This window comes from Chionomys nivalis, chromosome 12 (assembly GCF_950005125.1).
Source record: "Chionomys nivalis chromosome 12, mChiNiv1.1, whole genome shotgun sequence".
Taxonomy (NCBI): Eukaryota; Metazoa; Chordata; class Mammalia; order Rodentia; family Cricetidae; genus Chionomys; species Chionomys nivalis.
In genome coordinates, this window is record NC_080097.1 from 66,822,939 (window position 1) to 66,849,169 (window position 26,231).

The 26,231-nt window shown below is 42.5% G+C and overlaps 1 protein-coding gene across 7 annotated transcripts in view; it reads left to right on the forward strand.

Annotated features, from left to right (window-relative positions):
* Nucleotides 1-24,641, forward strand: part of Ddhd1 (DDHD domain containing 1) — a 78,653-nt gene extending 54,012 nt beyond the window's left edge. For 4 of the 7 annotated variants that reach the window (XM_057785916.1, XM_057785917.1, XM_057785919.1 and 1 more), the window contains 8 exons: nucleotides 3,189-3,295; nucleotides 7,354-7,616; nucleotides 9,571-9,646; nucleotides 13,716-13,865; nucleotides 15,673-15,925; nucleotides 16,907-17,098; nucleotides 19,360-19,443; nucleotides 22,383-24,641. In XM_057785916.1, the coding sequence (XP_057641899.1) occupies nucleotides 3,189-3,295; nucleotides 7,354-7,616; nucleotides 9,571-9,646; nucleotides 13,716-13,865; nucleotides 15,673-15,925; nucleotides 16,907-17,098; nucleotides 19,360-19,443; nucleotides 22,383-22,564 (1,307 nt within the window). In that variant the 3' untranslated portion in view covers nucleotides 22,565-24,641. The remainder of the gene's footprint in view (nucleotides 1-3,188; nucleotides 3,296-7,353; nucleotides 7,617-9,570; nucleotides 9,647-13,715; nucleotides 13,866-15,672; nucleotides 15,926-16,906; nucleotides 17,099-19,359; nucleotides 19,444-22,382) is intronic. The other 3 variants (XM_057785918.1, XM_057785921.1, XM_057785922.1) reach the window with 1 other exon arrangement.
* Nucleotides 24,642-26,231: the final 1,590 nt, after the last annotated feature.

A 26,231-nucleotide genomic window follows, 5' to 3' on the forward strand; every position in this document is an offset into this window, starting at 1 on the left:
AAGAACAAAATCTTGGTCGTGTTCAGCAGCATGTCTTTAATCCCAGCCCTTGGCGGGGGCGGGGGGGGGGAAATAAAGCAGGTGGATCTCTGGCTGATATAGCAAGTTCCAGACCAGGAGGACACACACACATGAAATCCGTTTTAAAATTGTCTGAGTATATTCACTTTTTGTTCCTGATTATTCAAGAACATACTTGAGGGGAAAAACTGATTTTTTAAAAATTAACAAAATTATCTTGTGTCTGGACTGCCATGTGGACTTCACAGATAGCATGTTTGTGTGTGTCCTTTGTGATCTGGAGGTAGAAGAAGGAGATCTAGGTCTGTGTAACAGTAATACAGTTACAGTGGCACACTGCCCCGGGTGCAGCCACAGAGTCTTCCATGTCTGTGTTATTGTCTCCTGGTTAGCAACGTCAACTAGAGCACTGCACTCCAAAGTGGCATCAGGAATCGTAATGCGCTTTTACAGAATAAATACGTCATAGTTAGGGTTTATATTGCTGTGAAGAGACACCACGGCCACAGCAACTCTTATAAAGGAAAAACATTTATTTGGGGTATCTTACAGTTCCAGAGGTTAATTCATTATCATCGTGGTGAGACATGGTAAATGTGAGGTCCAGAGAGATGGTCCTTCCCTTCCTCACTCGCTGTTCTAATGTTCCTGCTGTCGGTGTTGTGCCTTTGTTACATATGTCTTCTGGAGAAGTGGCAGAGTGTCCTACATCTTGACTTGCAGGCAACAGAAGGTGAAATCCAAGACTGGGTGGTATCTTGAGCATATAGGAGACCTCAAAGCCCACCCGAACAGTGACACTCTTCTCCAGCAAGACCACACCTCCCTTTGGGGGACATTTTCTTTCAAACCACAAAGTAGCTAAATGCTAGTGACCAAGGAAAATGTCTCAGCAGTTATGGTACATATGTAAAGTTCCATATTTGCTGTGAGAGAATGTACATTATAGAGATTTGTCACTCCTATTAGTTTAATAAAACGGTGGTTGGCCAGTAGCCAGGCAGAAAGTATAGGTGGGGGTGACCAGACTAGGAGAATTCTGGGAAGAGAAAAGGCAGAGTCGGTCACCAACCAGATGCAGAAGAAGCAAGATGTGAATGCCTTACTGAGAAAAGGTACCAAGCCACATGGCTAAACATAGACAAGAATTATGGGTGAATTTAAGTCATAAGAGCTAGTTAATAATAAGCCTGAGCAGTAGGCCAAACAGTTTAAATATCAGCCTCTGTGTGTTTAGTTGGGATTGAATGGCTGTAGGACTGGGAGGAACAGGAATTTCCGTCTACACATATAGTGACACTATGGGTTTTTCTGGCTCACCCAGGTAAATGTCAGGAACGTAGACAACAGGATGAATTAAAATCTCCTAAACCCCTGAGCCTGTAGTTCTGGCTAAGTTCACATTGTCGTGATACTTGTTTGTTTTTGAAACCGTCTCACCTTTGTAGCCTAGATGGCCTTGAACTCACAGACCTGCCTTAGCTTCCTGAGCCCTAGGATTCTGGGAATCACCTACTGATGATTCAGTTCCAAATAAACAGACAGAGGTTTTGATAGTTTTGAAGGTATTAAGATAACTGAAAGAAGCCAACCAGAAAGATCTCATGTTTTATGCTTCCGTTCATTTAACTAGAAAAAGCAAAACTACAGTCACAAAGAACAAACCAGTGACAGTCAGAATTTAAGGGAGGGGAGAGAACTGTTTAAGTCAGAACAGCTCTGTGTCCTCATCACAGCCTTTGTTACATAAAACTGCAAGTATTAATATTCACCATCAGCATTACTCTATAAAGTTCAGAGTAAAAGCATGGGATAGCAAATGTCAGTGTAGTCACTGGTAGTGAAAGAGTAAAAAGAAACTAAGATGTCCGTGGACGAACTGTCTTTGCAGTACAGTAACATGAAAAGGGAATGCTAGGCATAAGAAATGTAAAGCACCAGTTCTAATTTACAGGTCCCGTGCTGTCTGCCCAGAATGCATAAAACTACACAGAAAAATAGTACTGATCATCTTCTCAAGGTCATGATGTAGAGGATTTATGTGCAAAATAATTGCTTTTTTATAGACCAGCAACAGACAACATAAAAAATACAAGACCCCAAGAAATAGCTCAAATATACAACTTTATAAAAAAATGTGTAACTAGTATATTTAGATTTTAAAATATAAGAACTATTAAAATATAGGAAAACTTAAATGCAAAGATGATTCCGATTAAATGATTGAATGAATATACTAGAGATGCTAACTCCCAAACCGATCTGTGGATATTCACAGACTGTAAAATGGTTGTAGAACAGAGGGCCCAGAGTAGCCAAGAACCGAGACAGAGAGTCATGTCTTCCTCAGCTGCTGGAGCCATTTAACTTCTGTGATTTAAACACTTTAATGTTGGGACGAAGCTGGACCGATAAACCGGTGCAGCCCGGCATGTGCGTGCCCCACCCATCTGTGCTGGTTTGGAACCTAAGCCACGACAAAGCAGTATCACAGCCCAGTCATGAAAGGGTCGCACGCTGAGTGTGCTTGGAAACTGGTGATCCTGGGGGAATTGGTTAAAATGATGTCTGCTTTGTGTATCAGTGAACCAGAGGCTTAACATGAAAGCCAATGCTTAGGAAATATTTGGGAGACTAGTTCAGAGTAGAGAGGGAATCCTAGTCTTTATCATGGTGCCTTTCAGTCCTTACTACACTGTACTAAAGTGCAGACTAAGTACGAATTAAATAACGCGAGCCAGTGCAGTGGCTTGTCCTTGAATGAAGAAGTCCTAAGGCTCTGCCCTCCTGTGGTTTAGCATTGTCATTGCTTCTGTAAGCAATGCAGATGCTTCTCCAGTAGTTCCAGTAGGACAGATAAATATGAAGCGTGGGAAAAGTCTTATTTATTCCTGGTTTGTTGTTAGCCGTGCCCAGGTGTGCCAGATGGGCATAATTTGGGCCAGAGTAAATAGGGCCAAAAATTTGCTAATAGCCTTCCTCCTCTAACATTCCTTTTTTGTTGTTGTTGTTGTCTTTTACTTTTTGTTTTGTCTCATCTTGGATATTTTGCAAGGAAGAAAGATTCCCCACTAATGTTTATTTCTTAAATATTAAGTTACTTTCGGAAATGTGATTTTTCCCTGGAACCTTCTGTAAGTTTGATTTAGGTTTTGTTTTGTTTGTAGACACTGTTGATTCCATTACTCCCGACAAAGTGCGAGGCCTGAGGGACATGCTGAACAGTAGCGCGATGGACATAATGTACTATACTAGCCCACTCTATAGGGACGAGGTAAGTACCAGGACTGTTTTGGCATGTTAGGTGTGCTGTATAGTAACATCGACCTTTTAATAGTGAATGTGCTCAGCTTAGGCCAAGTCTTCCCAGCGTTTCCCAGAGAGGGGCTTCGTAAGAGCAACTGCTCGGTGCTCCTTAAAAACACAGAGGAAGCAGAGCTACAAAGAGAGACCTTGTCTCAAAACAAGGAGAGAGGTACGTGGTGGTTCACACTGCAAGCCTAAGACAGAAAGATGGCCATGAGTTCAAGACTCCTGTGAACCACACAGTGAAGCCCTATCTACAAAAAAGGTAGAATAATAAAAATAGCATAATTATAAAGTGTATAGGAATGAAGGTATTCTGACCTCATGATTTATAAAATATGCTTATAGGTATTTTATATATGTATGTATATGCAGATGTCTGTGTTTACATGCATATATTTCCCAGCAGTGTTCACTAAAATAGCCAGAAACCAAGGATTCCCCTTATCACACTGAGCCAACAACACCCAGATGTTTGTAGTGCCTTATTCCCCATAAAGAAAAATTACAATTCCTTGTGGATATAGCTGATTCAGAGGCCCAAACAATTTGTGACAGAAACTGAAGAAATGTTCAAAAGAATAATGGCAGGTCCCAAGTATAGGAGCTAGAGAACCATTGCAGTCGGCTGAACCTGAGCCTGTCTGGGACCAGAGTGCTTCACCACAGGAATTGTTAGTACTTCAACATGGGATACAGTAATGGCAATGCAGTTTACTTTAGGATTGTAAATCATTTTTAAAACTTCCATTTGTATTGATGAAAAATTACTGGATAGTGGCTAGGTCTCTTGCTTTTAGTAGAACAGTAAAGCTGACTGGAGCTGCACGGTCATTTTACATTAGGCGTGGCGGTGCTGAGTGTAGGGGGCTGGACATATTTATCAGTGAATGTGAAATTGAGGGCAGTGTTGCTTAGGAGCAGGCTAATTGTGTGCATCCCCGCAGACTGTTCCCTGGTCCACAAAAGAGGAACAGTAATTACACACAGGAGAAATCAGGCAGCATCTATCCTGGGTTTTCCCAAGGGACAGGTGGACAGTGTGAGCTTTGAATATGGTACCCAGTGGAGGGTGCAGCATCCCCTGTGCAGCATCCTAATATTGAGGAAATACCTGAGAAACGCAGACAAGGTGTGGGGCTGGGCTGTATTCTTTTCTATTGTCAGTGTCAGAGAAGACAGTAATTACAGGAACTATTGCCGACTACAGGGGTGAAGAGATCTGATACTCTATCCCACTTCCTGTTGTCCCGCAGTAATGAGGAAGCTGCAGGAATGGATGACAGAGTTGGGTTTTGGTAGTAGATTAGATAAAATATATCCAGGTAATGCCATAGGGCACGAATAATCACACTAGAAATGTTCCTAGTATTAGGAAATGTGATGATAAAAGATGACAGTGTGTATACTGTATCCCTCAAGTAACTGCTAGAGATGTTGGGAAGGTGTGTGACTGCATACTTACAGAAGCAGAGAGAGTAACTAACACAAGTGTAATCAACGCTAACAAAAGGAGAATCTGAGGAGGGGAATGTGCTTCTGAGTGCAAGTGCCTGTGGCTTTTGCAAGGGCATTGGCTCCCTCGGAGCGAGCATTAAGGGCTGTGAGCACCCTACGTGAGTGCTGAGAGCTGACCTCAGGTGTCCCTAAGAGCAGTGTGCCCTCAGACCAGCTCCACCACAGACATTTGATTTTTTTGTACTAATTTTACTTTGTAACATTTTATATTTTCAAATAAAAAGTTGAGGAAACAAAATATTCAAGTTAAGGGGAAAAACATTTTTCTAGACCATCCCCTAGAGGTTGTAATTCACTTGGTCTGAAATGAAGCCTGTGTTTATATTTTAAATTAGCAGTTCTCCTAGATACTACCATCAGGGAATTCTGGGTAGTGCTTCTTAAAGCATTATGAAGAAAAAAGGAGTGCATTGTAAGCGGCGTTTCCTGCTCACTCGCTCGCTTGTTTAAAGTCTGTAAATTAAAAGTCCCTCATTGGAGCCAGATGTGGTGCAGCAGTTAAGAGCACTTGTTGCTCCTCACTGGACCCTGGTTCGGTTCCCAGCACCCACATGGTGGTTCACAACCATTGTGACTTCAGTTCCTGGGAATCCTAACCCCCTCTTCTGACATCCTCCAGGCACATTTGATGCACAGACATGTATGCAGACAAATCATTCATAAAAAATAAAATGATCAGAATAAGCTGCGATCCCTCACAAAGACAGTAAAATAGTCGGTGACTAGGAGGAGGGCATGGTCGTGCCCTGTGGTGAAGACCTTTGCAGTAGCAGAGCTGCCTCAAAAGAGTGGACACTCCCTTTGCGTGGAAACAAGAGTGGGCGCTAAGCCTTACCAGCCAGGGTTAGAGGGGCAAGGCTGTGTGTCAGCTCTTCTTCTCAGGTCCCACCTCCTGAGGATTGCGTTTTTAAAATACGTGAAATTGGGTGCTTTTTTGCCAGTGTACTGAAGTACTTCTGTGTTTACCTAGTATAAGCCTTAGAATCAAGACCTTCACAAGTAAATAGTAGTAGAGATGAGTCAGTGTCTTACTGCCCGAGCACACACTTCATCCTGGATTCAATCCCAAGCAGCAAAACACTCCTGTGCCTTTCTCTGTAGCTGCGGCTTGGCTTGTAAGGAAGGAATTTTTTTTTTATTTTTATTTTTTTTATCTTACGGATTTTTGATACTGTAAGAGCTCACTCCAGAGATTACAGCTCCCTTAATGAACAGCACACAGAGTGACATTGCATGGCGTACTCTTTAGTCCTGGTCTTAAAAGGCTTTTATATTCATTTTTCCTTGAACTAGTAGTTCCTAAAGTAGTATTCTCAGGCTAGCACCACCAACATTTTCCAGGAATGTTACAAATTCAGATTCCCAGGGTCTCCGGTGCCTCTGAGTTGAGAACTCAGAGCCAGAGCCCACCAGTCCACTTGTAGCAGTCACCCAAGAGATCTGATCCGTGTGAGAGCTGGAGGACAGTTGCCCTGGAGCACGGGGCTCTTTTCCTCTCTCTGTCCATGGCCAGAATGTATTGTATCAGACAGATCACATGGTTTCAGTAGCTCAGATTAGCCTCTGTTTTAGTGAACTCTAAGATGTCAACAGAAGATGCCAGGGCTTCATGCATACATCACTGAGCCCACCAGTCAAAGTACAAGAGTGAGTGCTAGTTTCTGCCATCAGGTGTAGGATATTCAGTAGCAGCTGATGGAGTTTGGTTGTCTCTTGATAGAACATGATTTTAAAATAGAAGCTCTGTAAAAACAAATATGTCAGAGAAACCGCCAGCTTGTTAACTAGTGAGGTAAAATGAATAAAAACTGAAAATTTATAATCAAGTAGAAGAAACAGTAAGGAGAGAGAAGTGTGCTAAACGTCAGGGTTGGGGACGGTTTGAGAGATAAAGTAGCCTCCTTTGTGGGTTTGGGGAAGGTGGTTATTTCAGCTTCCCAAAGATGAAGTTCTGAGCTGCTTCACGTCAGTGGGCTTAGTAGTTGAGTTCAGTTACTGAAGTCATCTTCACTTTTCTCTGTCAACAGCACGATGAGATGTAAACTGTGGAGGTCTCTGTAGTCTATCTTTAGTATATCTGTTGGAAACTTATATTCCTCTAAAAGTGTTGCTACGACTAAAGCCCACTCACTGAAAATTTAGAATTGATAGACAGTAAGTTGCTTTGAAGTAGAAATTTCCAGGGGTCTTTGGAGATCTTATTAGAATCCAAAAGGAGATTTTTCCTATCTGTGGGACAGCTGGCTAGTGTAACTTACTGAACGCCTACAAAAGGATGGATCTTGATGAGAATCTCCGCCTGGGGTGGTGAGACTCTGGTGATGAGACAGTTTGTAGCATGTATACAGACATGCATTCCTGTATCTTTTTAAAGCACCTGAGTAATTTAATAACCTGTTTATATTTCAGCAATCATGTTTGTTTTTCTTAATGTGTTTGCATTTAGAAATAAAGTTTATAGCCCTCAATGGAAAATCTAATAAGATTGTATTTTCTTATTTCATACAGCTAGTTAAAGGCCTTCAGCAAGAGCTGAATCGATTATATTCCCTTTTCTGTTCTCGGAATCCAGACTTTGAAGAAAAAGGGGGTAAAGTCTCAATAGTATCCCATTCCTTGGGGTGTGTAATTACTTATGATATCATGACGGGCTGGAATCCAGTTCGACTCTATGAGCAGCTGCTACAGAAAGAAGAAGAGCTGCCTGATGAACGGTGGATGAGCTACGAAGAGCGGCATCTTCTTGATGAACTCTATATAACGAAGCGACGGTAAACATCCCTAGATTTTTGAAAGCATTGAAAACGCCCTACCAGAATTGCTGATGTTCTTAAGAAAATGCCTTGGGGGGCTGGAGAGATGGCTCAGAGGTTAAGAGCTTTGCCTGCTCTTCCAAGGGTCCTGAGTTCAATCCCCAGCAACCACATGGTGGCTCACAACCATCTGTAATGAGGTTTGGTGCCCTCTTCTGTCATGTAGGCATACACAGACAGAATATTGTATTCATAATAAATAAATATTTAAAAAAAAAAAGAAAGAAAGAAAATGCCTTGGGTCTGGAGAAATGGCTCTGTGATTAAGAACACAGGCTGATCTCTCAGAGGACCAGAGTTGAGTTCCCAGCACCCACATCGGGCTGCTCACAACTCCTGTAACTCCTCCAGGAAATCCAGTGCCTCTCCTATGCTCACACGCATGCACAGAACAAACACAAATATAGTAATAAAAAAAAAGCTTTATGCTTTGTTCAAGATATAGATTATTAGATAACATACCTAACCGACCTATAGGTTATTAATTTTTATACTTTTATTACATGCATTTTTCCACAGAATAATTTCATCTTCCTCCATCTTTGCTCACAGTTTTTTCCCACTGTCTGCAGTGTGTAATCGTTTGTTTTGCTGGTCTGTACCTTTATTCTGAAAATAGTATTAAAATTTTGTTACTCTTGGCCAATTATTTTACATGTTATCTCTTAACAATTATATAGTATATAATTATAAGCAGATTTAATGACCCTCTTAGCATCCTTTAACTCTTTACTGCATTATTATCTTAGGTGACACTTGCGTTCACCATCTTCCTCCTCTAACTGATACAAGTTTACAATGGAAGACACTGATTCTGATAGTTTAGCATTTTATACAAACAACTGGATTAACTGACAAAATTTTTACTCAGAAAACATTGGCTTTGTTTTACTTTTAGAGTAGTTGTCTCAGGATTTGACTTATTAGGTGCCGAAGACATAAATATTATGATAACAAAATGATTGTTAGTGTCGGAAGAAAATGACGTTTAGCAGGTGTGGTGGCACACACCTTCAATTCCAGCCTCAAGAAGCAGAGGCAGGTAGATTTCTGAGTTTGAAGCCAGACTGCCCTTTAAAGCTAGCTCCAGGACATCCAGGTTTACACAGAGAAACCCTATCTCAAATAAACATAAAAGAAAATAAGTTTGGCAATCCTCAGAGCAGTGTTCGTGATGTGTAAATCCAGTGAAACTTTGAGTCCTCAGCCCCGTTGTCAGAGCACACAGTCACCTGCTGCACCAGCTCCAGGAGACCCAGCACCCTCTTCTGGAGTGCAGGCGCTCCATTCACATTTATCAGCATGTACACACTCGTGATGCAAAATGAATCACAGAACACTTAAACCTTTTTTAAAAAATGTAATCATGGTGGCACAAGCTTGTAATCCTAGCAGTTAGGAAGTAGAGCTAGGAGGATCAAGATTTCAAAGTTCGCCCAGGCAACATGAGACTGTCCAGGATAACTAAGAAAATACTTACATATGTAAATGAGTAAGTCTGTCTGAGAAACTGAGTCGTCAAACGTGGCTTCTCGGGTGCTCAACAAATAATGGCTGTTTTAGAAATTAAAGTAGGTGGGGGCAATACAGTGAAAACACCTATAAAATTTATTACTAAATATAGATAAGGAAAAGACATTTTTTAAAAAAGATTGAAGAGAGTATAAAATATAATTTTTAAAGCAAGGCAGGCAGGCAGGTAGAGAGAGAGAAGCAGGGATAGGTAGGTGGATAGTTATGTGTGTACAAGTGTGGTAAGAAGTGCCTTTGCAGGCCCTGAGCAGTACAGCAGGAATTGATTAAACATTGTCATAGAAGGGGCGAGTGTGAGAGCCATCGGTGCATCATAAAGTAGTAATGATGGTTTGTTGTGGAACTGTAAATGTATGTGTGGTCTCATGCTGCCTCCTAGGCTGAGGGAAATAGAAGAACGGCTACATGGACTGAAGGCGTCATCCATAACACAAACACCTGCCTTAAAATTTAAGGTAAGGGAAGAGATCAGCCTCTCATCGTCTTGATACTTTTTGGACATTTGAGTATGGTATCATGAAAATTTAGTCAAATGAAGGCTTCGTCGTGGTTGGTTATATACTGTGTGCTTGGACACTTGCTCCAAAGAACAGCATGGGCGAGATGGTTCTCCCTGGGACCTGGCAGTACCTAGGTGTCCTTAGCAATGTTCAGAGCAGCAGTGCACTGGGGAAGGGGCTTTCCTTCTGTCTGGAAGGCTTTAGGAGGATGACCACTTGTTCTTTAGCTCGGTTTACATTTGGCCAAGTCGAAAGAGAAAATAAAAGCAAGGAGAGGAAAGGTTGAGACAGATGTGTGGTGACATTTACTATTTAGAAGGAACAAAATGTATGGTCCACAGCAAGAAGGAAATAAAAGGAAGTGGGCAGGCAGGAGTTCAAGGTAGGAAGCTGGGGGTTTATGAAGTCTAGAACAAAGCCCAAGACAAGGCTGCCAGGGTCCATTTGACTGGCATTGTCGGGACTTGGCAAAGGGCTGTGGGAAGAGGAACTGCCATCTGCTTGAGAGGGCAGAGTGAAGCTAGGTTTTAGATGAGTTAAAACGGTGCCCTAGTGAAGCCTAAGACGTCAGTGCTGCCCCTGCTCTGGGAAGTGCTCTCTCCTGAAGTAGTAAAGAGAAGGTGTGTGGGCCTCTGCGTGACCCCTGTGTGCGCGGCTCACACAGGAGCTTAGCGTGCATCCTCCAGTGTGGGGTGACTCTGTGACTGGCACAGTTCTTTAGCTGGTATTTTTGTGAATGTGGGTGAATGCCTATATGAATATGTATAAACCACGTGTATGTCTGGTGCCTGAAGATGCCGTAAGAGGATGCCAGGTCCCTGCACTGGATCCCCCACACTGTTTCTCTGTTAACATACACCATTTCAAAACCAGGTTGTTGAGCTGGGTGGCGGAGTACTTGGCCGGCGTGAACAAGGCACTAGGTTCAATCCCTAGCCCTGTGGGGGCACGGGGTGGGAGGTGGTGAAATGGTAAAGTTGAAACATCCATTTAAAGAATATGGTCTCTGGAATTATCTTAATCTAGAATTTAAATACCAGCACTGCCATACATAATTAATGCTAAATTTATAAATGTATCTGGTAGATAAAACTATTTTTTACTAAAGAATTGGGTAGAACACATTAAGTATATTATGATCTTAGATTCAGTACCACATGAGTAGAACCTGTGCATATAATTGGGTTTCTTCTGAGGCAAGTCATGCATAGCTTAATAAAGACTCCTCATCGTTATTTAGAGGGAAACATAGAAATTGAGAATTTAAGAAGAGTATCAAACCTGGCGAGTTTTACTTGGGACTTAAGGGGTCAGGAGGAAACAGGCATTTTTCTACATGGATAACGAATAGATAGATTGACCTTGAGGATGCTGATGTCCATCCTGTTGCACTTGACCATTGACCTTCAAAACCAGGAGAAGAAGAGCAGTGACAAGCATTGGTGTACAGTGTGGACAATGAAGCCTTGCTCTGGCTGTGATTTTTGTATCTAGTTAGTACTATTAGCCAAGGCATGTGATCTTTCTGAACTCAGCTGGTTACTCATCTCTGAACAAGGAAGTTCCTTTTTGTCTTCAGAATTCTTTGATGGGGGTTGGTGAGATGACTCAGCAGGGAAAGAGGCTTGCTCTGCATGCAAGCCTGGTGACCTGAGTTCAATCCCTGTAACCCTCATTAAGGTAGAAGGAAAGAATCAGCTTTACAGAATTGTCCTCTGACCTCCATGTGTGCCATGGTACATACATGCCCCCACATAAACATCATACATGTCCACACATGTTATTTTAGTGTTTTTTTATAACTGTTCATTATTTGAAAGTCATAACAGACTGAGAGAACAGTACCTTTGTATTTGTCAGACTGCAGCCATCATGAACAAAATAATATGGAAGAGATGACTTACCAGATGGCTAGGAAGTGACCGGGCATTTTGCACAGAATGTCATAGCTTCCTCTTGTCACCTGTTTTTAATATTGGGTGGCTGGTATGAGTGTGTGCTCATGCCAATATATATGTGGCTGGTTCGTGCACTTGACTCTGCAGGGTTAGTGTGTGTGTGTGTGTGTGTGTGTGTGTGTGTGTGTGTGTGTGTGTGTGTGTGTGGTATACTTGACTATGCAAAGCAGGTGCCTGCCCTGTATACATGGGGGTCAGAGTACAAAGTTTTTCTCTATCACTCTGTCTTTTTGCCTTGGGATAGAATCTCTCGCTGAATGAGAAACTTTCCATTCTGACGAGGTGGCTGGCTTGCAGGGTTTCAGAATCCTTATATCTGCCCCACAATCTTGGGGTGACAGGATACATAGCCGCACTCAGCTTCTTTACATGAATGTTAGGAAGTCAAACTTAGGTCCTCATGCTTGAAGAGTAAGTGCTCTTACCCCCTGAGCCTCCCCTACAATCCTTGATTTTGCTTTTTGAGACAGAAACTCATCTAGTAGCCCAGGCTAATCTCAAAATTACCCTGTAGCCCAGGCTGACCTCAAACTCCCTGTCCGAGTCCTGGGTCTACAGACAGGAGCCGCAAGTGCAGCTTCATTTTCTGTGTCTTTGAGACCTCTTTTCTCTCTCTATCTGTAGGAGAACTGGTTTGCATCAGCTGTTTGCACTGCTTTTCCTTGGGCTGGGCAGCATGGCGATAGCATGTGTGAGGCTCCAGGTTCAGAAGCATGAAGGCGCCATTTCAGAATATTCCTTCAAAATAAATCTTCAGTTGTGTTTTTCTTTTCTCTAAAAATAGAATAGAAATCCCACTGTCATCTTCTTGGAAAGAGTTGCAGGCGCATAGAATTAGAGGCTGAAACCCTGTTGCAGGATGGCCGGATGAGGGTTTGAGGACCAGAATCTTGACTTTCCTGCTGCTCTGGATTCTGGTTCTTTCCCTCTCCCTTGTAGAGTTCCCTTTCCTCCTGCTGACTAAATGTAGGTCTGTGTCCAGCTCTCCGTGTTCTAAGCACATCCTTGACAAGCAGGGTGACTGTCTTGGCCTTACGCGCCATCACTACAGTGATGTCGATTGATGGCGGAAGATACATTTCTATACCTCTGCTCTAACTTTTCAGCCACACATTACAGACATCTCAAACTTCCTCTGACAGTGGAACTGCATTGTTGTGTCTCTGACCTATTCTTTATCGTCTCCATGCAAGCACCCCACTCAATCCTCGAATGTTCCCATTATGAATGACAGCTGGGCCTGCCCTGCTTGAGATTATCTCTTGCCTCGTTCCTTCAAGAATTTTTTTTTTTCCCAAATCAGTAGTTTCTCAGTTTCCTGGTGCATCCACACACACACTGCTACCAGGTTACACTTCCCAGAATATGGGCTAAGTGCTGTTCCTCACAGCCTAAAATATAAATGAAGCCTGTCTTCCTTGGATAGTCAGAGATCTGAGTGTTATCATCCCAAGTAGATTCACACACATGCACGCACATGCACACTTTTGTTTCAGTCTTAACCTATGTCTTTTCTCAAAAATCTTCCAGTGCCTTTTCCTCTCTACTTAGTCCAAATGAGTCACAGTCTCGTGGGTCATTCTTCCAGCCTGGATACCCCAGTCTCAACTGGAGATCCTTACTCTCTTGGACTGGCCACTGCACGCCCTGCCCCCTGCAAAGGCCTCAGAGTTGGGGGCTCCATTCTTCCATGGCATTCCCCCACACTCTATCAGCTTGGGAGCAGTAGCTCTACCCCACTGCTGGTCCCAACCATCACAGCACCTGGCGTAGAGGCGTAGCCTCATGTCACCCTGACCAGGAACTAGAAGTACAACGACACGCTTCCGCTCACCTCCCTCCTTGTCTCAGCTTTAACTTCTACTATATTTTAAAATAATGAAAACCCCACTGGAAGTAAATTATTATAAAATCATTAATGGCTGGTATGTAATTAACAAGTAATGTAAACAAAGCTTACTTAAAACATATATACTTAGATTTAATTTTATTGTTTGTATTTTATTATTCTGTTGAAAATAACACTTCATCGTTGTTTCAATTCAGGATGGCTCTTTTCATTTTAGGTTGAGAATTTCTTCTGTATGGGATCCCCACTAGCAGTTTTTTTGGCATTGCGTGGCATCAGACCAGGAAATACTGGAAGTCAAGATCACATTTTACCTCGAGAGATTTGTAACCGCTTACTAAATATTTTTCATCCTACAGACCCAGTGGTGAGTTTCACTGTGAGCTTCCTAGATCCCTAACTGTTCTCTGTGAGCAACCTTGGCAGGGGCCGTGAGCTAACAGGAGATTCATTTCTGACTCAAAAAGGTTGTGTTTTTAACACTGTGTTGGTTCATTCAGAGTTCACGAAATAAAGTGTTAGAGAGGATCTCCTCTTATAACACCTATCAGGGACTGGAAAGATGGCTCAGTTGTCAGGAGCACTTGGTGCTCTTGCCTAGGACCTGGGTTTGATTCCCAGTACCCACTTCAGGTGACTCACTACCTTCTGTAAATCCAGCTTCAGCGGAGCCCCCTTCTGGCCTCCATGGGCACTACACACTTCCTTATGGTACACATACACATAACTCTTAAGTAAGTAAGTAAATATAAAAAATACTTTTCTGCTTTAAGTGCTGTTTTTCTGAGACATCGTATAAATTGAGATGAGTCTGACAGATCCTCTTCAAAGCATGAAAGGTAATATCATGCATTAGTTGAGTCGAAGTATAAAATGCTCATTTTTTTTTCAATTTCTTACTATATTTGTTCTTTTAAATGTTTTTAAAGGTAAACGCTCTGAGATCTTCCATGCTGTTGTAAATAGACAAGTATTTTCAGACTGGAGTAGCTCTGCATTAAAGTGCTCACTTAGTTTGCAGTGGGGGGGGGCACGACACACGACCTGGTTCGATTTCCCACTACACAGTGCAGAAATTTCCTTACATCTCGTTAGGGAAAACAGTCAGTATAACACACACAGAAACACTATTTTAAACAATTATCTGAAATTAGCTTTTATTATAATTGTGTGAACTCTTTTGAAAACTGATTAGCTAGCGCCAAATAAACATTGGCTGATGGACTATTGAATTTTAGAAAGACCCATGTGTTTAAACTTCTAACTGCCATGTCTAAGAGAAAACTCCCAACTGAAACGGAAGAGCTGAAAATAAGCTTCCGCTAGGACGGCAGCCTAAGTCTGTTAGAGGCTTGGGTACAGAGCACAGTCGAGGCGGTCACTGAGACCAGCATGTCTGTATGTTCAGGTGTTTTTCTGCACACATGAATTCTGTTTTCTTTGTACATCTCAAATTTGCCTTTTCTGTGTTTGGTTCTGGGATTTGAATCTAGAGCTTCTCATGTCCTAAGCGTGCATACAAGCTGCATTGTTTTCCCTAATACTTTCTTTAATGCTTCGGGTGGACCTTTGCTAGGCAGGTTTTGCAGGCATCCTCTTTTCCTCCTGTGAGATGGCTCTGAGACCAAATGGATGACAGACCGTTAATGACAGTTAGTGATGGAGGTGGGCGTCTGTGCTGCACCTACAGCTGGTGACTGACTCGTTGCTATAGAAGGCAGCCTTCGGTTGGCTTTCAAGTTAGGCTCTGTCTTATTGGAGTCAGGTGTTTGCAATCAAGCATAACAAAAGATCTAAATATTAAAGACTAATCTTTCTTACTACATTTTGGGCTATCATCCACCACTTCAGCTTTGTGAGTTTGACATAAATCTTGTTAGATTATATTAGAATGTGGTTTAAAAAAAAAAACTTAGTCCTTTTCACTGAAAATGATTTAATAGATACTGTTAGTCAAAACTAACTCCAGTTTTTTTGTAGTCTCATCAGTAGGAATATGTAATTAGACAACCACATATATTAGCAGTGAGAAATATGGAAGTATATTTTAAAGCCACTTTTTAAATTCTTGCTCTAAGATTTACTTACTCAACCGAGCTTTAAGAATAAGTATTTTACTAAAATCCAGACATTTTGCATTAATGTTGTATTTCTCTGCATTTTGAAATGTCTAGGCCTACAGGTTGGAGCCGTTAATTCTGAAGCACTACAGCAACATTTCCCCGGTCCAGATCCACTGGTACAACACTTCAAATCCTCTACCTTATGAACACATGAAGCCAAACTTTCTCAACCCAGCAAAAGAACCTACCTCAGTCTCAGAGAGTGAAAGCATTACAAATATCCCGAGCCCCGTGACCTCCCCGGTCCTGTCACGGCGCCACTATGGAGAATCTATAACTAACATTGGCAAAGCAAGCATATTGGGTAATTTCTTTTGCTTCTTATCTATGAGTGTAAGCACTTAAGTTGGGGGTGGTTGGAAATCTGCTGTTAGAAAATTTCCAACTTTCGAGACCAGCCTGGTCTACAAGAGCTAGTTCCAGGACAGGCTCCAAAACCACAGAGAAACCCTGTCTCGAAAAACCCAAAAAAAAAAAAAAAAAAAAGAAAATTTCCAACTGTCCAGGCTTCCCTGCTGACTGAAGCAGAAGCTGTGGTGTCCCCCAGTGACATTAAGAACAAGAAACAGCATTCTGTCACTCGTTGTAGTCTTGACCCTGTGACTTACTGAGGGGTCCTGAGAAATGTTTCTATTGCTTCACTTCCTCTTCTGCGTTCTGGTGGAATCTCCCCATCAGGATGCTTATGTCTTCTGAAAGTCAAGTCAATTAGTGCTTTAACTTCCTAGACCAATAGGGGTATTTCGTGTCCCTTTGAGTAACTGCTTGTGCCAGCACAGAAATTGGGCATGCCAATAGCGTGCCCCTTGATTTGTCCTTTGTTTCTGGACCAGGGTCCTTTGTGTAAATGCCACAAGATGGCAGTATAAGGAGGCCTTACCCACCAAATTTGCTTACTATTTGACTTCATGCTCAAAGGTTATTAATGGCTTTTTATAGCATAAATTTAGTAAGGCATATACCTCTTAATAGTAAGGTATATGCCCCATGTCAACAACATGGGTCTTTTGTTAGAAGCTTTAATTTTGCCAAATACTTCCATAGCAATGAACATCTGGATAAAATATCATCTTGGTTGTGTGTTTGTATATCTGTATTCCTAGAATTTATACAGCTTTTCTTCTTTTAACCATCATTCTTACTTAAAAGCCTATGGTATAAATTGGAATATTTTTTAGGTCACCACCATGGAGAAAAATGCCAGTCGGCTATAATTATGGGTGGTGCCCTTCAGTGCACTGTGGGATGAGTCAGCAGAGTGACTGCCTTATTCTGTGACATACAGGGGCTGCTAGCATTGGAAAGGGGCTTGGAGGAATGTTGTTCTCGAGATTCGGACGTTCTTCAACATCACAGCCATCTGAGACATCTAAAGACACAGTGGAAGATGAGAAGAAGCCTGTTGCTTCACCTGCTACTACCACCGTGGCGACACAGACCCTGCCACACAGCAGCTCCGGCTTCCTCGACTCTGCATGTTAGTTCCTACAGTTCTCCTCCAGCATGTGTGCTTACCACTGTAGCTTAGGAGGGGCGGGAGGGCAGGAATACCTGCAGTCTGCATTCAGGTCTGAAAAGAATACTTTTTAGGCAAGTGTAGTTTTAGTGTCTGCAGTGACAAGTTACTAGATCATTTTAACCAGGGCTGTCCAGCACAAGACAGTCTGTGGGGTAAGTGCCCCTAGCTTTTACAATGTATATTTTTACTACAATCACCAAGGTTTAAATTTCCCATTATTGCTATAGACGTGTCCTGTATCTGGCCTTGAGAGTTCTGAAACACTGCTGTCCTGCAGCTAAACACACAAACATCCAATTTTATGAGACCTCCAAAGCAGAGGCATGTCACTATGTCTTTTGTTCCTGCCCTGGTTACCTGGTATACTAAGGGATTTCTATGAGTAGATACATGTAGCAGTAAGATGAACTTTATTTTTTTTAATCTTACATAGCTGTGAAACACTAGTCCATCAGTGAACGTTATTTTTAAGTGTCCAGTAGTAGTACTAGCACTTCGGGTATTCCCACTGGTGATAAGGACAGACAAGTTCTTACATAGCCGCTCCCTTTCTGCAGCTAGCAAGAGAAAATGACTGCTTCGGTCATCGGTACAGACTCCATTGCAGTTACTGATAGCATTGTATTCTTGCTGTGTCTACCTCCCTGAATTTTGAAGTGACCAGCAACCAGAACAAGTCAAGGTGGCATCCTAGAGACTGCATGGTTTCTCCATACTCAGCCTCCCCAGGGTGGATTAGCATTAGGTCTGAGCATTCCTAATTGGGCCAATGGCATTTTTCATTCCTTTCGAGTGCTAAATTTATGTTTGTGAGTTGTTGGAACCATGTATAGACTATTCTTTTTAGACTTTGATATCTGTATAAAACTCATTTTCCTGATTTCTTACACTGAGTTCATTCATTTTGACCCGGAAACATGACTATAAATATGTAAGCGTTAGGGACATGCAGAAATCAAAACTGCTAGCTTCTGAAGGAATTCTGTGAGGTAGTATTAAGAAGCTGCAGTTCTCCATAGTCTTGCTACCGCAAGCTACCAGTGATGCTGATGAACAAGAGTGGGCATACTGGGGCCAGACTCTCCAAGCGACACTGGAGACCCCAGAAAAAGGAGTGAGCACATAGAGATCTGAGCAAAGAAGATGTTTTCATTTTGTGTACATACTAACGAACATGTCTCATGGTAGCAGAGCGACAGCTCTTCCTACCCAGCAGTCGCTAGGTGCTCAGCTGGACAGACTCACTGCACACATTCCCTCAGACCTAGGCCCTAGTGTGTGCTGTGCATGCAACCTGCAGCCCTGCTGAGCTACACCCATGCCATGTTGTCATGCTTCCATGTAAATGCTTACCAGTCCTCATGTTCAATTCCAACCTAGTCTGTACTAGATCTGAGATCATCTTGAGTCTTCTGTAGTCATCTCTCAATAGAGATAGGACTATTAAAATAATTAAAATCAGACCTATGGCGATACGATCCTGTCTCAAGTCACTTGGAATTTGTCTCAGTAATTCTTTGACTTGCCTCAGTAGTGTATCCTTCTGTGTAGTCCTGACTTTTATAATTGCTATCTTGCAATCCTGAAACTTCTGTCCCTTAAATCTTTCTGGAATTTGGCTGTTGTGATTAGGTGACTGAGTTTCCTTCCTCCCTTCCTCCTCCTCACAATGATCAGCTCTTCAGGATAACTTCTGTTCTGACGCCACTGTCTTTGAGTCTCGTTTTCTGAAGGTGAGGAGGACACAGACTGAACTCGTGACCAAGTTTTCTCTTTGAAGAGTAAGTGTGTCAATTGACCGTCTTTATTTTCTCATCAAGTTGACACATCTTACTAGCGAGCATTCACTTCTGAAAAGACCAGCTCATTTTAAAGCGTCTTGTGGTTTCGTTTCTTGTGTCCCTGTGTTTATAGCGCGTTAAAGGAAAGGATCTGTACTTGTAGGGTTTTTTGTTTGTTTTGCCCCCCTCCGGGTTACAACCTGAATTAGCACTTAGTTTGAGGAGTATGGAGCTATCAGCAGATCTGACTTTGACTGGAGATTAAGCTGTGCTTATGCATTCCATGAAGGAGCTCCTCCCAGAGACCTAGGGTGTGCTGCTTTGTGTGTGTGTGTGTGCTAGGCTCATCAGCTCTAACATTTTGGCCATTGCAACACTGAAGGCCATTTTTAACCATCAGCCTCGCCTTTACAGAATCTTGTTTGTTTTTTTTCACAGATTTCAGACTTCAAGAATCGTTCTTTTATCTCCCACAACTTCTTTTTCCGGAAAATGTAATGCAGAGTAAAGATGATAGCCTCGGTATGGTATATGTCAGGGGTGGTGCACCGCACACTATGAAAATGGTCTGCTTTAGAGATCGGCTCAGTGAGAACTGGGATAGCCTCTGGGAGAGCAGCCGCAGTACTCTCACTGCAGACTATATGTGCATTTTCTCATCTTCAGTGTTAAGAAATACAGTACGCCTACAAAAGAGGACTTCAGAGACAGGAGTACGGCATTAGGCCCCTGTCTGTCTTCTTTATTGTCCTCGAGACCGCAGACATTCCACTCTTCTTTTCATGTCGATATAAAAAGGTTCCCTGGTACAAAGAACCGCATCGCTCCTAGTTGTCCCCACAGCTCATCCTAACACAAGCACAGATGGCCTCTGCCAGGCTGGATCGTCTTAAACACAGCAATACTGATGCAGACGCGTTCTCAGTCTTCCTTTCCAGCACTCCCGATCTGCCACTAAGGACTGGTCTTACAGCTTGCCGTTCCTTCGCTGACCAATTTCTCGCTCTTCTGTAGTTTCTCTCTCTTTCATCTTTTTCTTACTAATAGTGAATTTTTATCTTTGATGTTAAAAAATGTGTTCAGGGTTTTCTTTTGTTATTTTATCCACCTTTAATTTTTCATGCATCTTTTTCAATGATCAAAATCCATATTACTTGATAGTCAAAGAGTATAACATACTGGGTCCTTTTTGGCCTCCAGAGCAGAAGTTTATATTGACCTAACTCAGTGAACTCCCTGAGGAAGTCACCTAATATCCCCACTAGTCATATAGCCTAACACCTCCCCAAAAATAAATAAATAAATAAATAACTTAATTGGGCTGGAGAAATAGCTCAGTCAGAAAAATTCTTGCAAGAGAAACTGAGTTCAAGCCTCAAAGCCCACTCTTTAAAAGCCGGGCATGGTGGTATATGTTTGTAACTGCAGTTCTGAGTGGGCAGAGATGGCTGGATCCCTGGCCCTCACTGGCCTGCCAGCCTGGCCTAGTGAACACGCTCCAAACCGATGAGAGATGCTGTCTGAAGAAGCAAACAGAAAAGGCCAGCACTTAAGGAAGGACTCCCAAAGATGTCCCTCGGCCTGGATGTACACACACACACACACACACCTACATTCAACCGCAGCTGCTTTCTCGGCTTTATTCTCTCCACCTGCTCAGGAACAAGGTTCTGTTTGTTTTGAACAGATTTTACATTTAGGTATTTGAAGTATAGAAAAAGAAAAAAAGGTAATTTTCCTTTTTCCTTTCCCCATGATCCCAGAAAGTTAGAAAAACTAGGAGAGTCCATCTACTGTGTTGTCCTAACAAGTCTCGGTGTGACAGAATTGAGACAGCAGGGCCACCTGCACGTCCGAACCTGTTTTGGCCAAGAGCATATTGTACAGCATTACAAAGTGGTACTGCCATGTAGCTCCTCTTTCCCTTGGAGATTCTATATAAAACGAAGAGAGGAAAACAAGCCAGACCCACTCCATTTCATCCCTGATCTTCCTTGGTCTTTCCACAACGCCAGCAAGGTGTGCAGGAACTGCACTGAGGACCAAAGGAAGTTTGAGACAGCACATTTGTGAAGGAAAGCTGGCTGCCTAATTTGCCTTTTGATTGCTCTAACCCAAGCCCAGAGATAAGCAGAAAAAAGCACTGATGGAGCCAGTCTAGGTAACAGCATAGCTGATGTTTGCAGAGGTGACAAGGATGACAAGGGCCATAATAAATAGATAACACTTCGTTTAGGACAGTGGTAGCACATTAAGAATTATTTTCAGGCCGGGTGGTGGTGGCGCACACCTTTAATCCCAGCACTCAGGAGGCAGAGGCAGGCGGATCTCTGTGAGTTCGACACCAACCTGGTCTACAGAGCAAGGTTCAGGACAGCCAGGGCTATACAGAGAAATCTTGTCTCAAAAACAAACACAAAAAAGAATTAATTTCAGGACCTTAAAATCAAAGTGGAACCAAGTAATTCCTAAAGCAAGAAAAATGACCCTTTGATTTGAAAACATTATGCAGAGTTTTGAACTAAGCAGGAGAATGCAGCAGCATTTGAGATTGAGTCCTCCCGGATCACACACTTGCCTCTTTTCTTTCTTTGTGACCCACTTCATCTTGACTCCTCGTATCACGTTTGAGAATTCAGTTTTCTCATCTTCATATTCTGGTCTGGTGTGGGTGACTGTGCTTACAAATCTCGTGAAGGCCCATGGAGTACAAAAATAAAGGATTGGGGCATTCTTAACCAAATCCATATGGATTTCAGCTATTTCTGACTTATTATGGATTAATTTTATTTTAATTAAGTGAAAAATTTGGGTTAAAAGAACTTTGTGAAAGTTCTGTGTGGGTATTTCCTGCAAGTGTTTATAGCCTGTAAGGCATTCCACCTCAGAGGTCCATTATGTCAGCCCGTTAGGAGAGCCTGGGGCTCTTCGGTTGTTTTCCAGTTTTGCGAGGGCAGTTTAACTTTTCCCGCCACAGTGAGTTCATTTGAGTACTTGAATGTCACAGCACAGGCTAGACCCACTAAATGCTGTAGTCTGAACTGTGTGGCAGCTGCCTCTAAGGAATCCAGCCTACAGGGGCAGGACACTGTGGAGCTGTGAAATAATAGTTAACTTTAGAAGACATTTCAGTGGTTGCTGTGGAGCATTTCCCCATAGAAACGTGTGTTCTGTGGGGCCTCCCCGTTTCTCCGGGGATGCAAGAAGGTCTTCAAGGAAGGGAGGTAGAAATAGAAACTCCAACTCCAGAAGTATGCCATGATAGCAAGTGGGTGTGTTAGTTTCCTCATTATTCTTTGCTGACCTGGGCAGTGGAGCAGAACCCCATAGAACCCTGACCGCTTTGACTCTGACTGCCTCATGATTTAGAATAAAGAGGGTGACAATTTAGACATTGTTTCCACCCAGCCGTCCCCAGCCTTCCTCAGACACTGGTAATCTTATCTAACTTGTCTTTTCAGTGGAGCTGGAGCACAGGATTGACTTTGAACTCCGAGAAGGCCTTGTGGAGAGCCGCTACTGGTCAGCCGTCACGTCGCACACTGCCTACTGGTCATCCTTGGACGTCGCTCTTTTTCTTTTAACATTCATGTACAAGCACGAGCGTGGTAACGACACAAAGCCCAGCCTGGATCCAATCTGAACTCTTGAAGGATATGAATGGCCCAATACTTTTTTTTTTCTGTTAAAATGTGTCAAGATATGGAGAGTTCAAGGTTCCAGTTTTTTTTTAGGGCAAGAAATACTTTAATTTAAAAGCACTTTATTTTCAAAAGAGAACAAAAACACATTTTCAGTTCTAAAGAAATTATTTACTGTTTCTGTAATTTTGTGAGTCTAGCAAAGCCCCTGCAGAGAATCAGCAGGCGTGGAAGTGTGGAGGGCTCAGGTGAGCTGCGGGAAAGTGGACTTCGCAGCCCAGCTCTCCAGAAGGAGTCTGATACAATGTATTGACCTAAAGATGTTGTGACTCTAAGGTGGTCAGAGTTGAGTACATTCTGTGTGAAGACTACAGGGTAGCATCATGGGGTTGATTTTGTGAAGGCTTCCATGTCCACAGTTACTTTGAAAGAAGAATATAACAAATTTAAAATGTTCTAAATTTAACTTGTTTTTTAAAAAAACAACTAATGCTAAAAAGCAATATTTGAACTACTGCACTTATAATTTATTACCTGTAGATATTTCAGCATATGAAACATTACATTTTTAATGTTTCTTTTGAGCCACATTTATTTTGTATCATGTTGAGGCTGTTTCTTCTCAATCCACCTTTGTCCCTTTAGATGACCAGATGATGCTGTGGCATACTTCCAGGTTTTGGGGGCTTTTGTTTGTTTTTGTTTTGTTTTGTTTTTCATTAAAAACATGGTTTTACACAGTACTAGTTCAATTTTTTTCTTTTTTTTTTTTTTTTATGATGCCACATGTACCTCAGAGAAAGCTGAGAGTTTGAACACAGGGACTCCACATTGGGTATACTGCAATGGCTCTGTTAGAAAAAACACCTTTGGGCTAGAGCGTATGATGACTTGAAATATATAAAACCTGTGTGCCAAACAGCTAACACGTGAAGGGATGTAATGCCACCATCATTAATATTTAGCGCTCTAAAGAAAACATGGAGACTTGGGCACAGGAAGCGACAGGTTTCCACAGTGCTTTTCATCTGGTGTGTGTTCTGTGCTCTGTATAGATGCTCCCTGAGGTAAGTAACACATGTTACCAAGTCGCATGTTTACATACTGAGGCACCAGTGTTTGAAGTGCCTTGCATTAGGTTGCACAGCAAATTGAGAGAGTTTGGATGAAAGGCAGACAGACCATCTCCTTTTCTGTGCTCGCGTGACCCTGAACAGTGCAGATGTGAGTGAGCTGGAGAATAACAGCCCAGCGCCACCTACAGATAGGTTCTGGACTCACTTAGGCGGCGGCAGCTGTTCTCGCTATGGCCAACACTTGCCTCTGGGTAGCTCTCCCTGGGCTCCACACAAGGTGCTGTCTTCCTCCTGTGTAAGGAAGGGATTTTTAGCTGCAGGGAGCAGAGCCAGTCAGCCCACATCTGCCCTGCTCTTTCTGCGACTTTCTGTGGCTGTTACTCCTCGCCCTTAGTGCCGTCGGCTCACTGCTCAGCATGCAGCACTTATTTCTGGTGTTTAAGGGTGTCAGGGCCACGTGACCAGGAGGCTTTTGATGACTGTCAGGAGAGCTGGGGTGTCGTCTTTCGAGTTTGGAGATTGCTATGAACTCAGGTCATTTTCATTGCCTATTTATTTAGCAGGTCTCATCTAATTCTCAGGATACTGAACCCGTGTCTTCTGACCGCTGTTAAAGGTGGGTGACTGCATGGAATGTCAACTGAAAGGAGTAAGTCTGCTTTTCCTCACATCTCAGAGCTGTTGGATTTTACTGCTGGAGTTTATGTCAACCCCGGGAAAGAGCAGGAGGGTTCAAAGCAGATGTTCTGCATCTCTGGACAGCTGTTTCCGGTTCATCATTTCATCAATATTGATGCCGATTTTGGTTTTATAGTTCTTGTCTTTCCATGTCTGCATGTAATCATGGGATATGTTGATGTATACTAAAGAAATATACAAAGTATGTGTAATTCTGACTTGATTTAGAAGCTAAGTCAATTATCAAGTAACAGTTCACAGTTTTACTCTAGCAAGTACTAAACTGGCCCCTAAAAGTCCTGATTTTGATACTAATTAAAATTCTATTCTCTACCCTGTGTTCATGCTGAGTCTCTTGAGTATTGATCACACCAACTTTAACTCAATTAGGTTGAATAAGGAGACTATTTGGAGTTAAATCCTATTTTTCCTTTAAAATTGGCCTTTCTAAGGCTTTTTAGTCATAGCTTTAGCAGTAATTGCACTTTTCTTATAATCCAATTTTAACTGCATTTTAGAATATAATTACAAAATAATGCTGGCTTTCCAAGCCTTGAGAATCTTGACTTTACTCTCTATCAGAAAGTTAGCTTTGGGGCTGAAGAGACGGCTCAGTGGGTAAGAGCACTGGCTACTGCCCCGGAGAACTTAGTCCAACTCGGAGCATGCATATGGCAGCTCCCAGCTGTCTGTAACTCCAGTTGCAGGGATCCAGCAACATCACACAGACATACGTGCAGGCAAACACCAGTGTACACAAAGTAAAAATGAATAGGTTTTTTTAATTTAAAAAAGGTTAGCTTTTGTGCTTGCTTCAAAGGCCTCAGACCCAGAAACCCTCATCAGTCTCTTTCTCTGTGCTGTATCCTCATTGACAAAACCACCCTTTTCTGTAAAGCATTTAACACCACCGCCAAACAGGGTGTGGTAGTGTGCCTCTGTAATCCTAACACATGGGAAGCTGAGGCAGAGTGGTTGCTATGAGTTTGAGGTTAGCCTGGGCTAAGGCGGGGTAGAGGTGTATTGGATTTCACCCCATCGGCACACAAACCCAGAGCACACCTGGGAGGTAGAGGTGAGGACGATTCTGTTTCGGTCGTCCTCTGCTGCATGGGGAGTCTGAAGCAAGCCTGAGCTGCTCTACACAAACCAGTGCCGTGGCAAAGAAATCTTGAGCCAGTGGGATGGCTGCCAAGCCTAATGGCCTGAGTTCAGTTCCCAGAACCCACATGGTGGGAGGTCTGACTCCCAGAGGACACTAATGTCCTAGTCTGTACATGCCCTCACACATGCATACACACTTGAAATGTTTAAAATGAGTGCCGCGTCAGCTGCTACGACACTGTCACTACAGCAATGACACCTAAGCCCCCTGCAGTGGCGTCAGACCAAGCCACCTGTTGAAGATAAGTAGTTGGCCCTCCTCACCAGTTTTAATGAATAAGACATTTCAAAATTTGAAAAACTGACCAAAAGATCTTTAAAATATTTTTGAATCTTAACCATATTTATGGAAACAGGCCAAAGAATGATGAGATGTTAGTAGTCAAGGCTAAGAAAGGTAATATACTAATAGCAACTGAAAAAAAAAAACCAAACTGAGTACGGATTAGTTGTGATTTGCTTGTTCCTGTTTTGTATCTCACATCCCTGCTCTGTTGCCATTCTGACCCCTGGCTTCTGCCAGGAACCGGTGGGACTCAGGCTGAACTTGAACCACAAAACTCACATGAGAGAACACAGCCCCTAAGAAAAACCTTGGTATTGTGACGGCGGCGACCTGAGTGTGTACATGTTGTCTTGATTCTCAGTGGAGATTTTCAAAGAACCCTCAAGTTTCACAGTTTGCCTACAATTTGTAAAGATTACTTTGGATTTGTTTTATGTCTACAAGTGTTTTGCCTGCATGTGCAAA